The sequence below is a fragment of the Apostichopus japonicus genome, chromosome 14 (genome assembly GCF_037975245.1).
Source record: "Apostichopus japonicus isolate 1M-3 chromosome 14, ASM3797524v1, whole genome shotgun sequence".
Lineage (NCBI taxonomy): Eukaryota > Metazoa > Echinodermata > Holothuroidea > Aspidochirotida > Stichopodidae > Apostichopus > Apostichopus japonicus.
In genome coordinates this window covers 11,791,113-11,808,770 of record NC_092574.1, presented here as the reverse complement: position 1 = coordinate 11,808,770, position 17,658 = coordinate 11,791,113, and the positions used below count along the sequence as shown (strand labels likewise).

The window sequence follows — 17,658 nt, the reverse complement described above, 5'->3', positions numbered from 1 at the left end:
TATTTTTTATTATGATGTTTAAATCAAATAATATTCCTACAACAATGTAGCAATTTTATGAAGTTCTAAATATGGCAAACACTGACAACTAAGCAAACTTATCACTTCAAGGATAAATCAACGACGAGATTATAATAGTCAAGTAAAGCTTTTGGCGAACTAAATTCTGTCGAGGTTACACGGGAGGGATAAGCCAATGGTAACATGTTAAATTTGAAAGGATTTACTAGTGGCTGTATTTTATTGCTTAGCATTTCGTATCGCGAAGATATGAGGTTTTCCATTTTTTTTTTAGATTTGTAAATGCATCTGGCAACAGTAGGATGATAGATGATGTCATCACTTGCACCACAGTTGGAATGTCTTTGTTTTAATTTTAGATGAGGGTTACATTGTCTGCCACTAGAATATCCTCTCAAAATGAACATCAATCCTCAAAATGGATAAGATGTCGAGAAAAAGGTAGACGTGATATTTGCTATGCTGTGACAGTCTATAACATAGACAGTTACTATACTTGGACAGTGATGGGATGTTGAATACATTACCTACCGTTACTCATGTTTCTTTTCATGTTACAGTGCTTCCCACGTTTTCCGTGGAAATTCATCCTCCGAACTATATTCTGCAAACGACTAGGTTTCTCGATATTCTAGTGAATGGCAGGTATGGTATACATATACATAAAACTAACCTATATGCATAAACTAAACAGTATATGCACCACACTACCTGCCATGGAGATGTCCGATATATATGTAATCATTACAGTATCAAACCAATGGAAAGCTATCACCTTAAAAATCACTACACCGGGCGAGAAAGCTGGGGGAGGGGTGGGGGTGGGCAGTGGGGATGGTAGGAATAACACATAGCTGATATAGTATGTAAACGGTATATATGGCTCATCATGTACCCAAGTTGTAAGACGGTCGAATGGTTGTTGGAGGTGGGCAGGACTGAATTTGTCATACGTAAACACTAATAGGCCTACCAAATAACCTCGCTTGTGGATTCATCTGTGATATTGCTCGAAAGTTTGTAACAAAGGTGTATTTACAATGTGCTTTAGAATTGAAAGAGAATCTTCCATCCCACAGATACGTATATAACAAACCAGTTGACGGGCACAGCGTCCTAAAGATAGGATTGATTGATCCAGATGGTGAAATAGAAATTAAAGAAACGGATGTCCAGCAGGTAAGTTTATCATACACACATGTACATCTGTTACTTAATATAGCTTTACGTTTCATTATTTTCCACGGACGTTTAATTCTCTAACAATAGCGATGCAATTTAATCAAAGAGAGTATATATAATGTATAAATACTTATACGTGGGAAATCCATTCTCATTGTGGTACCGAACTGATTAGTTCTTTGTTCCTGGTCACAAGTCATGAAGCAGACGTTACGTCACAGTTGATTAAATCATTCTGTCACTCATAATGTTGCATGAGAAAATAATTTTAATGTAACTTCTATTTGCCTTTAGTTGGTGGATGGTGTAGCACATCACAACCGAGATATCAACATATTGGGAGACAACTGGTTTGATGAATATATAGGCTGTAGCTTGTACCTGGAGACCACCGTATATGAAGAAGCCACTGGTCATTTTGAGAATGCCTCTGATACATCAGTTAAGATTGTCAACAGCCCCTACATCTTCAGTCGGGAGAGGACTGTGCAGTATTTCAAGAAGGGTTTGCCATTTCAAGTGAAGGTACAAAAATGACTTAGTGTGGATGACCTTATAATGAGTTCTAAGCAACTTTCATTATAAGATTACCATAGAGAGAGAGAGGATGGGGGAGGGGGGGAGACTGTTAAGAAACTGCTTGTTTTCTGTATCTTAAAAATTAAAATTTAATTTGTGACCTTACGTCAGTCTTAGGAGAATAAAAGAAACCCCGGTAATGTATACAGTATGATTGACATTAATTTATCAACATTATAATTTTACTTATGTATAATCAACTTTTTTCTTAAGTTCCATACCGCTCAAAATTATGTTGCGTTTGTGTAATGTTTACTTCTTGTTCCATAGACTGAGTTAACGTATACAAATTAAAATTTAATTTGTGACCTTACGCCAGTCTTAGGAGAATAAAAGAAACCCCGGTAATGTACAGTATGATTGACATTAATTTATCGACATTATAATTTTACTTATGTTAATCAACTTTTTTCGTAAGTTCCAAACCGCTTAAAATTCTGTTGTGTTTGTGTAGTTGTCACAGTTACTTCTTGTTCCATAGACTGAGTTAACGTATACAAATGGACTGCCAGCACCACTGGTACCTGTAAGAGTGGTCGCAACTGGCAAATTATCCGGCAACACGCTTGTAAGTCTACGAGATGAACATCATAATATTAATGACGAAGAGAGAGAGATCACAGACAACACGGATCGCCAAGGAGAGGTTAACTTCAACCTTTACGTGCCAACCAATTGCGAAGAAATCACCGTTAATGTAAGCAATATTGAAGTGGGCTTTTGTTAATTACAATCGTGTTAGGCCACAAAAGGACTTATAAAATTCTACGTCATTATGACGAAATGTTTTTTGTATTAACATCATAACAGTTAGGATCACATACGATTTTACCGCATTTTCTCGTCCGCGGTTGGGCGTTGAATATATAGAAGTGCTGAATTATTACTATACGTTAGTCATGCACCGTAATACACCCATGGACTACCAGCAATAAATGTACTATTCTATGAGGTAACTAAGAGTGCACCGGAACACATCACTGTACGTAATCCACCCATGGACAACCAGCAATGAATGTACTATTCTATGAGGTAACTAAGAGTGCACCGAAATGCAACACACTTTACGTAATCCACTCATGGACTACCAGCAATGAATGTATTCTTATATGAGGTAACTAAGAGTGCACCGCAACACACTATACGTAATCCACTCATGGACTACCAGCAATGAATGTATTCTTATATGAGGTAACTAAGAGTGCACGGCAACACACTATACGTAATCCACTCATGGACTACCAGCAATGAACGTATTCTTATATGAGGTAACTAAGAGTGCACCGCAATATACGTAATCGACCCATGGACTACCAGCAATGAATGTACTATTCTATAAGGTAACTCAGAGTGCACCGAAATGCAACACACTATACGTAATCCACCCATGGACTACCATGTGTACTATTCTATAAGGTAACTCAGAGTGCACCGCAACACACTATACGTAATCCACTCATGGACTACCAGCAATGAATGTACTATTCTATGAGGTAACTAAGAGTACACTGAAATGCAACACACTATACGTAATCCATGGATAATGAACTATGTTCTAGTAGTATGTGATATAGCTCATAATTATGCAAAATATAACTCACTGAGGATAATTAATTGTGTTCTAGTATCAGGTATAACTCAAAGTAGAATAAAATACACCTCACTGTTGAATGAATGTTTTCTTAGATGCAGTAACTCAGAGTGCACCGAAATGCACATCACTACGAATAATGAAGTGATTTCTATAGTAGCGAGGTATAACACAGAGTACAACGAATACACCTCACTGTTGAATGAATGTTTTCTTAGATGCAGTAACTCAGAGTGCACCGAAATGCACATCACTGCGAATAATGAAGTGATTTCTATAGTAGTGAGGTATAACTCAGAGTACAACGAATACACCTCACTGCGAGCAATGAATGTTTTCAGGTACCCATGCATGAAGTGGCACAGAGAGCAATGTTTTATTTTTCTCTCATCAGCTCGTCACATTTGATCAAGACTTAATAGTACCAGGAGCAGAAGAAATGAACAGCAACGCCGAATTGACCTTTGTACTTAGACCTTATGAAAGCCCAGGGGATGGCAGAGAGTATCTCGTCATACGAACGCCGGATCTAGAAGTTATCAGAGTATGTTTTTTTTTTAATACAAAATCTGCACTGCCATGAACCCACGCAGAAAATGTATTAATGTCGCAATTATTCAATGTGTAAACCAGTCTGTATATGCTTGAGCATGGAGTCTTGTCTTCACGTGAGTGACAATGGTCAGCGCACAACTAAACGGTGACGTATTTATTCTTTATTTGGATATATTTTCATTTTCTGATACTTACATGTATATTTATAATATCTTTGTTCCTTGGCACATGATCATATAACTGGTGTAAAAGGTATATCATATGACTATAACAATATGTAACGTAGTCGTATCCTTGACAACATGGACAAAACAATTTCTGAGGCTTCAAAACATCCGTCCATGCACTAAGAACGTACTTGCATAAAATAATTGGATATTGATTTATAACGTAAGGTCGTAGCTCATCTCGTGTCTGGTAATAACAGAAATGTCATAAACCTGAGACGTATTTCATTGTCGGAATGAGTTATTTTCATATTCTTTGTTAAATGATGTTTTGTTTACTGACCTGCAGTGATTAACTATGAAATATTTCATATTCTTTTAGTATGGAGATACTTTCAACCTGGACCTTTTTTTGGAACGACAAGGAAATGATATTTTAATCCATGTTTACGTAAGTGCTATAACTAAATCATATATATATATATATATATATACATATATATATAAATATATATATATATATATATATATATATAATCCCGACATTCCTAACAATATATTCAACATAAATTGGCCTAGCCTATGCCAAATTCATACAGACTAATAATACAACAGTTACGCATGCGAGAGACATTACTTACGGCTCTTAATCGGTCCCTTGTAAAATCTCTTTGAAACAAACTAATAACATTTACTAGGTACGTAATATATTTCGCAAACAAAAAAATAATGTAACTTGTTAGAAAAACTAATACTTGTGTATGTGCTTAAAAAGCTTCACAAGTGCCAGCATTTGGCATCTGCAGCACCTTCAAAAATCGAAAAAGAAGGACACCCCTCCCCCGTGTAGTTTTAAACGCCAACTAAATATTTCGAGCTTCCTTAAATTGTTATGTCGGACGTGAAAGTATTTTATTTATGGCTGTTTCACTTCCATTAATGATCAATATTTTGTATCTCATTCGAGATTCAGGCTTTTCTCATTTAGTTGTTTAACTGTAATATATAGGTTTAGGATATGACTGAAACTTGTTGACATGTTTTTAAGATAAACACTTAATTTAGCAGATATATACCATCATAATCTTCCTTTTTTTGTGTGACAGGTAATTGCGAGAGGTAAGATTATCCATGATGGAAGCAAGCAGGTTGGAAATATTGACGGATACCAAATCACTGTCACACCGGAAATGATACCGAGCGCCCGAATCGTCGCTTACTTTATTGGGATAAACAACCATATCATAGCAGATTCTGTGAGAATTGAAGTCCGAAGAGAATGTCATAATCAAGTAAGTTATACTTAAACGGATATCCGCTGCATATCTACGTAAAAGAAACACATTCTAAAATGATGCTTGAAAATCCAACTTTAATAAACATCAGAGATACACATTACATTACACAATAATTTATATCTCATTAATAATCATGAGTGGATGCGGCTTAATGGAAAGTCGTCGAAATAAGCTTGTACAAGGTATATCAACAGACACAAGTTGAATCAATGTCATACTTGGGGGAGAGATACCCTATGATGCTTGACTTGTAGCGACAATACATCGTGAATGACATGTGATTTCTACATTCATTTCTACATGTGTTTCTCATACATTTCTAGGTGGTTAGTCTATGTAATAACATACATGTCTAATCGCCACTAAGCTTGCTGAAATGTATGAACTGGGTGTTTGGATTCTGGGGCTTATGAATATACATATATAATTTAATCATAGCACGAAAACCGACGTATGACAATTTAATTCGACATATGTCGATTTTTTTATCAAATCCATGGTGTCTGAGCGAGGAGTATGGGTGATTGGAAATGCGAGACTCATGGACATGACCAACAGAGATGCTTCGTGCCAACATACCGCCCACCCCCCCCCCCCACCGCTACTACCCAGTTGTTGAACGGCTTAGCGACGTCCATGCAGGCTAGAATATAACATCACATTAGTTTCTTTGTGATGTTATCAGAACAGATATGTATAATGTTAAGATTACTGATACCAATATTCTGATGCATAAATATTTCACAACATTTTTCTCAATACAGCTCACCGTAGGACTTGTGGATATTGACAGAAGATCTTTTGGAGAAGCCGCGGAACCGAATAATCCAGTCCATTTTCGGATAACTGCTGAACCTGGTACCGATGTATCATTGATCGCCGTAGATAAAGCAGTCCTCCTTTTGAGAGATTTTCACAGGCTAACTAGTAAAAAGGTAACGATTGTTAGAAGACTATGTGGCAATTAGGTAACTAAAGGTTATACTTTACATAGTCTGATACATAATACAAAACTCTATACGTTATTTAGAGGTTGGTTATGTATGAAATAAAGACCGTTTTATCTCGTTAAGCCTGACAACCGATCTTCCGGTCACTTAACCATGTGGTGATCCCCCCACTCGCTTCTCAAAAAAAAAAACACATTTTTCATGTGAACCGTTGGTCTGGTTACTGAGAGGGCCAAAATATGCTGCAATTATCAACCATTTACAAAATATCATTGCTTGTATAGGAAGCAAACAGAAGGTTAAGGGAAACTATGATATAATTACAGTCAAGATTTACCCCAAAATGCTTTATTTTTTTCATTTAGATGTTTTCAACAATGGACGCACAAGACACTGGATGCGGTCCAGGTGGTGGAATGACCTCCGAACACATTTTCAAGGTATTGGAAGAAAAATTGACTTATTATAAACGAAAAAAGGCAATTTCGTTAGTAAACTGATTCCTAAACCACACACGGCAGGATTCCAAACGCATTGTTGACTTGTCCGTCCCAGTTCGGAGGTTTAATATTGAACTAACTATGAACACGCATTTCAAATGTTTGCTACGAATATACTACCTGTATTATTTGTTATTACAGAATGCTGGTGTAACAGTAATGGCCAGTGCCGGACCACTCAACGTCGGTGATCGAGAAGGTCTGAGAACCTTTTTTAACTTGAAACTTCACTGCATGCATGTCTAAAATCACTATCGTTAATATCTGAAATGAACCATTATGTCAACATTAACAATAATAAGGATCATGATGATGATGATGATGATAATATATATATATATATATATATATATATATATATATATATATATATATACATACATACAGGGATGTGCCCATGCTGGGCGACCCCGCCCAGCACTAAAAATTACCGCCCAGCACTGTCCTAAATATCGTGAATCCCGCCCAGCATCTAAAATCCCGACATTCCTAACAATATATTCAACATAAATTGGGCCTAGTGTATGCCAAAATCATACAGTAATGCATCAATTACGCATGCGAGAAACATTACTTACGGCTCTCAATCGGTCCCTTGTAAAATCTCTTTGAAACAAACTAATAACTTTTACCAGGTACGTAATATATTTCGCCCAAAAAAAATGTAAATATGTAAATTGTTAACAAAACTTGTACTTGTGTATGTGCATAAAAAGTTACACAAGTGCCAGCATTTGGCATCTGAGCACCTTCAAAAATTTTAGACCCTTCGCCGTGATCAGTATACCCGGCACTCAGGAAATCCTGGGCACATCCCTGCATATATATATATATTTATATATATACTTCGAGTTGTTTGGAATAGTGTTTGATCTCCTCCAATGGGATTCAATCCCAGGCTTATATGCGGACACCTTATAAATCGAGGCTATTGACACTTTGTCCTGCCAGTAAGGAAGGCTATAATTCCACTGTATGCTTTTGCTATCTGTATCCAACAATGCTAGTTCTGTTGTGGTGACATATTCTTTAGAAATCAATCATGATGCTTACCAACCTGAAATCATTTGTGAAAGCTGCAGCCTCATCTCGAAAGAGATGCTTTGAACAGAACTATCTCAAATGAAATGGAAATAATCGAACAAGGCAAACGAATATATAGACCTATATATTTGAAACGGTAATGGGTCGCAAAACATAGAACAATGAAAAAACTTCCAGCCTCCATCGGGATTCGAACCTGGGCCTCCTGCATTATATGCAAACACACTAATCAACCATAGGCTATGAACACTTTGTCAGTTCAGAGGATCGAAACCAGTAAAAAATATTTACAACTATAAAACTTAATTTGATCTTGATAGGTACTCACTGTGTAGCTGATGCCAACAGCCGTAGAAGACGGTCCCTTGAAGAATTACGTGAGTTTATTGAATTTGTATCTTTGTATCTTTGTGTATATGTCACTTGAAAATCACGTTACTAATCTCTGTCGTTCTGCAAATTGGCAACTTAGGAAAATCAGTTTGATGAGGAATCACCTCAATAATAAGACTTCCGAGATACTGGTCCATGCGTTTGTGACATCAAAGCTTGATTTTCTTAATTCACTTTTATTTGGCCTTCCTGATTCGACCATCAAGAAACTCCAAAAGATCCAAAACACCGCTGCCCGTATTGTGAAAAGGAAAGGAAGAAAGTGCCGCACCACCCCACTTCTGAAGGAACTTCATTGGCTCCCTATCAGCTACAGAATCCAGTATAAAATACTTCTTCTCACCTTCTGTGCTCATCATCTTGAACGGCCTGTGTACCTGTCACAACTTCTCTTGCCATATACTCCAACTCGCACACTTCGTTCCTCCAACAAACTGTTTTTAACTGTTCCAAAACCACGATTGAAGAACTATGGTTACAGAAGCTTCCAATACTCTGGGTCTTATCTCTGGAACAAGTTACCAGATCACATTCGAACATGCTATAAACTTTCTACTTTCAAAAGTCTACTTAAGACCCATTTTTTCACTTGTTCTTTTGTAAATTAATTTACTTTCTTTGTAAAGCGCTTTGAGCAGTAACTTTTGTTTACTGATTTGGCTCTATATAAGTCTCATTTATTATTATTATTATTATTATACACACTTTCACTTATAATCTGCCACTACATGAAGAAGCGAGCCCACAGTCGTCCGCGCGCAAGTAATTCCTCAGTAGGTTGAGTGACATCGACTGGACTGGCGAGTGTGTGTACGGGGTGGGGAGGGGTTAGTACATCACATGGATCTCAGAACCATATGTAGGGGTGCCGGCGTCTATATACAAGCCTCTTCTAAACAGTATTGCCTAACTGTGTCGTTTACCACAGAGCATCGACCAGTCCCTCAGAGCACAAGGTATATAACAACTCTTGGCATCTAAGTACTGTCTAGAAATTAATATGATCAGTTTCTATAATCTTCTGGCTTGTCTCTATACTGCAGATGTATGACAGTTTGAAGTGTCTTGGTGAATGGTAGAGTTGCTTACAAAGTGAGGCGTCTTAAACAATTTCGAAACAAAGAGAAACTAAACCCCACCCCACACTACCAAACAAGAGCTAAGTTTACACTGGCAACACACAGTGATTATGAAGTAGACAGGTGTAACTTCATTCACTAGAGATTATACAGAGCATGAAATAACTTAGATTACTTTAAACATTTAGAGGAAGACTAAAGCAAACATTATTTGCTGGATTCCTTGTAATGGAATCTCGGAAGGGAAAAGCACGGTCAACTAACACCTTTCTCTCGCCGAATACTTAAGATAACCTAGGAGTAACTTATGACGCTCATCAAACAAGGCCTTACATTATCTTGTGCTAAAGCCCACTAAAGACTACAAATGGACCAGTGTGCTCCTCTTCAGCAGAGCAGTCAGTAAGGCTTTTAGACATGGAGTCACTGAATCATGCAAACATGACTACATGTTTTGAACAACAACGAAGGGATAAGGGTATAATGTAAAAGAGTAAACGGGCGGGGTGTTGGATATGTCATACAGGGGGACAAACATACAGCACTCACTATTGAGAAATGAAAGTGGTTCTAAGCTACACTTTAAATAAACACGAAGTCAAGATGCGTAGTCTCTAATCCTGTGAAAATAATAACCTCTAGATATTCTTTGCTCTGGTTGAATTTCATCCAAACATACAGTTGAAGAATTTGACAACGACGAAAGAAAGATATTTGCCTGCTCAAGAGGACATCGACGCCTTGGAAGTGGCTCATGTAATGAGACGTCGGAAAGATTCCAGCGACTTGCTAGGAAAAGATTTCCTGAGATGACAGAAGATGTCGGCGATGAGTTAACTAGAATTTTTATCGCCTGCTGTAAGAAGGCTGAGAGTGACGAATCCCGTGAGCGAAATATTGGTTTCGATTTTGCAGCTTTTGCTGATATTGATCCGTTCGATGATGGGTCAGTTCGATTCGATTTTCCAGAGTCATGGGCCTTTGACTTGGTTCACGTTGACTCGTAAGTCTGAATCTACTTCGTGTAGCATTATTGAGTATTAAATTTGGATGGTTTACATGAGAAAATTAGAAATATGCGATGCTGGATAAGCTTGAATGATTTCTATCTGTTTATCCATAGTGTAACTCTACGTTAATATGTATGGTTAGCCAAATTACAGGTCATGTTATATTTGACATTAGTCAATCGAAAATATTTCATATGTCCTGCCAATCTGAAACAGGAACCGTTTATTCCCGTTTTCTCTTTTTGTTGTTTCTTTATAAGAGAGAAATTTCCTTACACAAAAGCGATGATAACGTGCATATACAATCCTTTCCCCAACAGTAACGCACCAGTTTATCAGCGGTACACCCTACCTGGAAGTATAACTACATGGTCCATACAAGCGTTTGGTCTTCATGAGAATTTCCCAATGTGCGTCATTGAACCAACAGAGCTGGTGGTACGGTCTGATCTTTTCATTCAATTGCTACTACCGTATTCTGTGAAAAGGAATGAACACGTGGAAATCCAAGCAGTCGTGTTTAACTATGGCAGAGAAGATGTGAAGGTAAGATCTTGTAGTTCTAACTACAGACTCATGACAGGTATTTCAATCTCAAATTATTGGATATAAAAACATTCAATCAGAAATTTACATTTAGACTGTTGAATCTCGGAGTTCCTGGCAAATGCGTAACGATGAGCATGAGAGTCCCGGCTCCTGGCCCAAAGGGGCCCCTTATCAGGAGGTCCAAGCAAGGGCGGCTGCACAAATGTTCACAAGGGGGAGGGGGGTCAGTAGGTCATGGTGCTACACACTACTTGATACTATCTAAGTATCATTTTTTTCCTGCCGGGGGGGGTGTGGGGGACAAGTGCCCACTATAAAAAATATACTGTATGGAGTATAAGGGAGACTACTGTACAAATACAGTAATCAAACCTAAGCATATGCCTAATTTCGGCTGAAAATTTGTCTCCGTCTAAGTCAAATTACCTGTGCTTTTTTACTGACCAGATACACCGAAGGCATCTTTATTCTTACCTTTCATTATTATATTTATATGAAAGCCCTGCCTTTTTTCAAATGAACATAGTTTAAAGTCTGTGGGGTGTTAGGTTATTGTTTTAGAATTTTTAAAAATCAAATGTCCCGATGTTGTACTCAGTACAACATAGAAGCGAGATTGTGAATCATCATGATCAATGTGTCACATAAATGGTAAAAAATGGAATCACAAGGAATGTTACTAATGTCATAGAATATCACACATAGTACAGTAAGTTGTTATCCCTGGATATAGATTATAAAGTATACATGATAAATAATGACCTTTCACTTAATTAACAAGGCCTATTGGCCAGGATTGCATGTTTACAAATGCAGTACAAATAATAACTATATCATCTGCTAACGGCACCGATATTCAAGGCAAGGTTCCTTGCATAATGTGAATGTTTTTCATGATAGCCCTCTCCACATGAATTCTAGCACTTGCAACTTAGGATTATAGCATAAACTTCAGAAGGTGCATGCTTCCCCAGACCAAATTGCCTAGTAGGTAAATTACTAAATGCAAATGTAAAGTAAATAAGGGAAAGTGGTGGTACTGTGTTGTTTAAGACTATTAGTTTGACTGTATGTTAACATTTAAAAACCCATTCTATTCGTTTATCTGTCTGACTTTACATATTCATATAAAGTCAAGGAAATACAGTATGAATCTATTTGAGAATAAAGAAAGCACATGCCACATTATTTACAGAAAGAAAATAATATTAAAGCAAGGGATATTTGCAGAAACCAGGAACAAGAAGCATAATGATCTTGCGTTGTCACTTTATTATAGCTAGTCGTTTTTTTGTTTCTGTTGCAAAAAAAGAAGCTATTTCTGATTATGAAGCAGTTTTGGTGTACCATGTATAACAAAATGTCCGATATTGGTAAATTTGTTACTATTATAAAGAAGTATTATTTCTCATGGCAGGTAGCAATGGTTCTAAAAACACCACCAGAAATTTGTTCTGAGGGCACACCTAACGTTTTCTCAGCTAAGAAGGAATTCATTGTAAAAGCCACAGATACCTTCACTGTCACCTACGTAGTGATTGGAGTTAAAGTTGGAGAATGGCCTATCACCGTAGGTATTGGGAGCACCAAAGGCAGTGACGGCGTTAGAAAGAAACTTAACGTCATCGTGAGTTTTTTCTTAATATTTCTTCAAATTAAGGCAATTAAAGGATGAATAATTGAAGTCCAATATCGCGCATTAAAGAGAGTACGGGTCCGGCAATGCGATAACATGTAAGTTACTACTTTGTGAAGCACAAAGCTCCCAAAATACTACGCGTCCAACATGGTATGACATTGGGGATTGCTTCTAAATGGCGTGCATGATACTCTCGGCCCTCTCAAGGCGAAAGGGCCGAGAGTAATAGGGAGAGTGTATTTTCTGCTAATAATCGTATCTGTGAACTTCTTTAACACTTCATTTCTTCAATGCAATTTCATCCATTAGGCTGAGGGAATCGAAAGAACGTTTCATCATTCAGTGCAACTGAATCCTCAAGGAGTCGAACTAAATCGTAGGCGAAGAGATATTCGAGAGCCTGAAAATTGTAAGAATATTTTAAAAAAAAATCACATTCCTTACTTATGGCTCGAGCCATAGATTAATATCAAGAACGTGTATAAATATGTATATAACAGAACCTCTTCCACAATAGTTGACTTAGAGAAGCAAGTTCGAAAATTGATTATTTCGAGTTAAATACATTGCAAGCGATTGAGATTAAATTGACTATATTATCAATAAAAAGACAAAATTGTGATTGACAAAGAAGGAAAACAAAACGGTTATAAATTCGTTGGAATCACAACTCCAATTTTCCAGGATTTGTATCCTTGAATCGAGGATCACTTCATGTATGGGAAGGGGTGAAGCAAATGTTGGAGCGGTATTGATGTAACCATAACGTCTGGCGCATACCATTATAAGTTTATGTGAGTATGCGTATACTAGGGATAGACTTTTATCAATATTTAAGCCTTAGTCTTATCCACAAGTTATAATTGTGTAGGTTTCTATGTGATATGAACAATGCAAGCTTATGCTTTGAATTGTCTCATCTCAATATGCTGATTGGAGTAAAAATAAATTATTAAACAGCTTTTTAACATATCCATGTGTACAGCTTTAGACAAAATAATGATCTTATCACTAATAATGAATATCACATTCTTTCTAAAAATGTTAATGAGTTAATGAGTGATATAAGTAATAATGTGACTACTACTAACTAATGTAGTTTTTTCCTTCTTTTCTAAAAACGGCGACTCCTTTTTTTCCTACGGGGAAGGAATGCCGTGTTGCCATGATAGAATTGATTTAGTTTGTACGTTTGAAGCAAACAATGTATAGCTTCAGAAACACTAAACTGAATATTTCCTTGCCGTGAAAGTACATATATATATACTTATATATACAATTACAACTAATCCAAGAAAAAGAAGGAAAAGAACAAGGAACTATTGAGCCTTAAAGCTCCCCTTGTACCTGATTCTAGTTGTATAATGTATCTACCAAGTTCTTAAACTTGACAAGTAAAAGGTCATGCTAATCAAGGAGTTGAAGAAAATTTAGAGGAAACTTAAGAAATAATGAAACCGTTCCCAAGTGTTAGCTTTTCCCCATTCTTCTTCCCTGATACAGGTGTATGGGACGATGAAAATGCAGCCCAGTTAAGCTGTCTTGATATAGCCTTGCCTCCAACAGTTGTGCCAGGAACAGAGTCATGTCATATTAGTATAACAGGTAAGGATCGAATCACGTATTACTTACGCATTTATTAATTTAATATCTCATAGTTCCTCATGGCTATTGTTCTTCAGACAGCTGACGTACAGTGGATCTTCAGTATAAACGATCGGTTAATGGCTGATCTCAAAGTACAAAGTATAAAAAGGTGTAATTGATTAAGTCTCTCTCAATATGTTAAGTTTTAAGTGCATGTTTACACGCAAAAAAATGGAGTGTTGAATTTGAACACTTTCCAGGTGTAACCGTTCACCCTACACCTGAAGGGTTACTCTGACCCTGAGTAGGGTTACATAATTCATGTAGCGTGTATTTTTTACACCTGCAGAAAGTGTACTTTCAGTTCGAGCATTCCGATTGGTCGAACCTCCCATCAGCTGGATTCTTAGTGCAAGTTAAGTGTTTAAACCACTGACAACATTTATCGTTACTAAATGTACTATAGTAACCACGGCCATATATACGTGCAAGCCACATAACGTTACGTATTCAGTGTGCGGTAACGAGCAACAATGGCATGGAAAATGACGTTATAGGAGACTGGGGCCTGGAAGAATTGATTGAAAAATTCGGAGGTATGTTTTGATATTACGTAAGTGAACGTGAAACGAACGAGATATGCTTAGAGACCCACGACTAAGTTGGGTAGACGAATGCATTTGAATCGCTTGCGTTACGTAGACCTAACGTTAAAGTCATACGATAAGTTAATATAATAGGCTAGGTGCTGTTTGTCATAGTCAACTCATTGTCAACGAATCTGTGTTACCTACATACAAGTAAAATTAAACGGAATTGCCTACGGACGGACGGAGGACTTTTGTCTAGGCCTTTTATGTAACCTAGTGCATTCTATTCCTTTTGGGCGTTAACCGTAACTTCGTATACCCTGCGAGTCACTTTTTTAAGTAGTAGTAGTACTAGTAGGATATACTTACTACTTAGGCTATTTCAAGGCAATGCATTTTTAATAGCATCGGGCATGGGCCTATAGTTACGCTGGTACTATGCTTACTAAGGGATAAACATATATTCATGTAATACAATATATAATTACCACTAATTGCCATTTTAGCTTGTAAGTTGTAGGAAGTAGGCCGAAGTTGATGTGGATCGGTGATACTTTTAGACCTAGGCCCAACTATAATTTAGCGATATTATGGAAGTGATCTAGCTGTTATAGTTCATAGCCATCTACACAATTGCATGCAATGGGAGTGAGCATTGTTTCAAGCATTGTTAACATGATGCATTGGTTGTAAAAGTTGCCTACATTGTCTGATGAAAGTTTAATGCAAGTTCCTGTTTTGACAAGGAATCACTATAGGCCATCTGGCTTTCTAGTTTCAAACGAGCTTGAAGAAGACAACCACAACTAATTAAATTGTGTGCATTTTCTTTAGGAATGTCAATGTTTTGTGAGGGGTACATGTAAATAACTGCTTATGCTCCAAGAGTGTTTTAACACAACTTCATTATGATGGGAATTTTCTTTTCTTTTCTTTGTTACTTAGGTAGCATCAACTTGGAATTCTATTTGCAAAAGATTTCAGAAAGACCTCAGCAATATGTGTTACTTCTTGGAGGAAGCAAAATACATCCTCAGCAGTCATTTGTGATCATCGAGAGACATGCCCTACCCCAGAGGACATTTATGAAGCCATTGATGTTGCTTCAAATCATTCTACGGTGTTAAATCTGAATTATACCAAATTGCAAGTTTCGGTGCCTGGGAATTTTTCCAAAAAGTTGTCAACCAGTTGCCTGGTGGTGTGAAGTGCAACCAGATTCAAGATTTTTATGCTTACCGTGCCAACAAAAAAGACAAAGTAACTGCAGTTTAGCAGTTGTCATAGACAGCACTCCACGTTTCCTCATCTCACGGATCAGAATGTATGTAAAGTTGTTGCTTATTTGGAATTGTCTTTGGGAAGAGTTGTTTCTTTATGTTTAATTTGGAATACCAAAGGTACGAGCCAACAACAAAGACAAAGTAACTGCAGTGTAGCAGTCATCAGAGACAGCAATCTACGTTTTCTCATCCCACGGATCAGCATATATCTAAAGTTGTTGCATATTTGAAATTGACTTTGGGAAGGATTGTCTATTTGTCTTTAATCTGGAATACCAGAAGGCATGCGAAAACAAAAAGGACCAAGTAACTGAACTGTAGCAATTGAAAATGTTGGCACTTTTAAGTTGACTTCATTCCACAAGACAGTACTTTTATAGCTTAAATTGCTTATTTTACATTTAATGGGATATAATATATGGACCTCTGGAATAGGAAGGTAGAAGGGTGTTTAATTGCTGAAAATCCCACATTCTGAATTGTTTGTGTTGTCATTGCTTTTTGCTCTCTCTTAAATGTACCTCTCTGCTGTGAGCGATTCAAACATGCATCCATATATTGTTTACCTAATTACTAGGTAATAATTAACCTAATACCTGTATAAAATATTTACTAAATGGGTGCTATGTAAACTTCTCTGGCAAAATTTTACATAACAGTATTGTATTTGCGTTACATAATAAACATGTAAAACTGTACAAAGCAGCAGTTAAGTCATATTTACTTAATTGTTTTAGTGTTTTTATTTCACATGAAAATTAAGTATAATTTTACTTAACCTGTGTATCACGTTTTTTGAGTGTAAGTGTTATATTTATGGGATTTGGGGTTTGCAATTTCACCTGCAAGTGTCAATTGAACATCAGTAAGGTGTTGGCTATATTCGACACGCAAAAAGTGTAAGAATAGCCAGACATGTGGTGTTACTACAGCGCTCCCATCAACTGAGTTATAAACACCTTTGAAGAGCTAAATTTAGGGGACTGGGTGTGACAATGACACCTGCAAGTGTTGATAAATTCAACACCAGCGAGGTGTTAGATTTTCAACACTCGGAAAGTGTAAAATTAGCAAGGAGCGTGTTGTCCCTGTACGAGCTAGGCTGAAGTGTTTGATATGACACTTATCGATTACTTTTCAACACTCCATTTTTTTGAGTGTAGTTTGAAACGTTACAATGGCAAATCACATGAAAATGTATATACAAAGACAACGTAAAGATTAAGTACTGTGAGACCTGATTTGAGTGACAACACAAATGCGGAGATTTTTTTCTATAGGCATCGTTCCAAATTTGAGTATCATAATATATATATATATATATATATATATATATATATATATATATATATATATATATATAAATGATTTCGAGTTGGTTAGCATCATGTTTGATCTCTAGAGTAAGGCAAAATATATGTCACCAAAAACAGAACTAGTATTGTTCGATACAGGTGACAAACGCCTACAGTGGAATTACGACCTTCCTTACCGGTTTCGAACCTCTGGACATACAATCAGCGTCCATAGCCTAGTGGTTAGGGTGTCCGCGTACAGAGCGGAAGGCCCGTGGTTCGAATCCCGGTAGAGGCTGAAAGTTTTTTCACTGTTCTTGATTTTCCAACTCATTACGATTTTCAT

The 17,658-nt window shown here is 37.0% G+C and overlaps 1 protein-coding gene across 1 annotated transcript in view; it reads left to right on the top strand.

The window, feature by feature from the left end:
- Positions 1-17,658, top strand: part of LOC139980244 (A.superbus venom factor 1-like) — a 57,699-nt gene that overhangs the window by 14,475 nt on the left and 25,566 nt on the right. The window contains exons 7-22 of the mRNA XM_071991782.1: positions 582-666; positions 1,101-1,200; positions 1,498-1,728; positions 2,264-2,479; positions 3,768-3,917; positions 4,478-4,546; positions 5,202-5,387; positions 6,158-6,328; positions 6,709-6,783; positions 6,985-7,042; positions 8,208-8,264; positions 10,041-10,362; positions 10,690-10,915; positions 12,336-12,545; positions 12,867-12,966; positions 14,061-14,162. Coding sequence (XP_071847883.1) covers positions 582-666; positions 1,101-1,200; positions 1,498-1,728; positions 2,264-2,479; positions 3,768-3,917; positions 4,478-4,546; positions 5,202-5,387; positions 6,158-6,328; positions 6,709-6,783; positions 6,985-7,042; positions 8,208-8,264; positions 10,041-10,362; positions 10,690-10,915; positions 12,336-12,545; positions 12,867-12,966; positions 14,061-14,162 — 2,358 coding nt within the window. The remainder of the gene's footprint in view (positions 1-581; positions 667-1,100; positions 1,201-1,497; positions 1,729-2,263; positions 2,480-3,767; positions 3,918-4,477; positions 4,547-5,201; positions 5,388-6,157; positions 6,329-6,708; positions 6,784-6,984; positions 7,043-8,207; positions 8,265-10,040; positions 10,363-10,689; positions 10,916-12,335; positions 12,546-12,866; positions 12,967-14,060; positions 14,163-17,658) is intronic.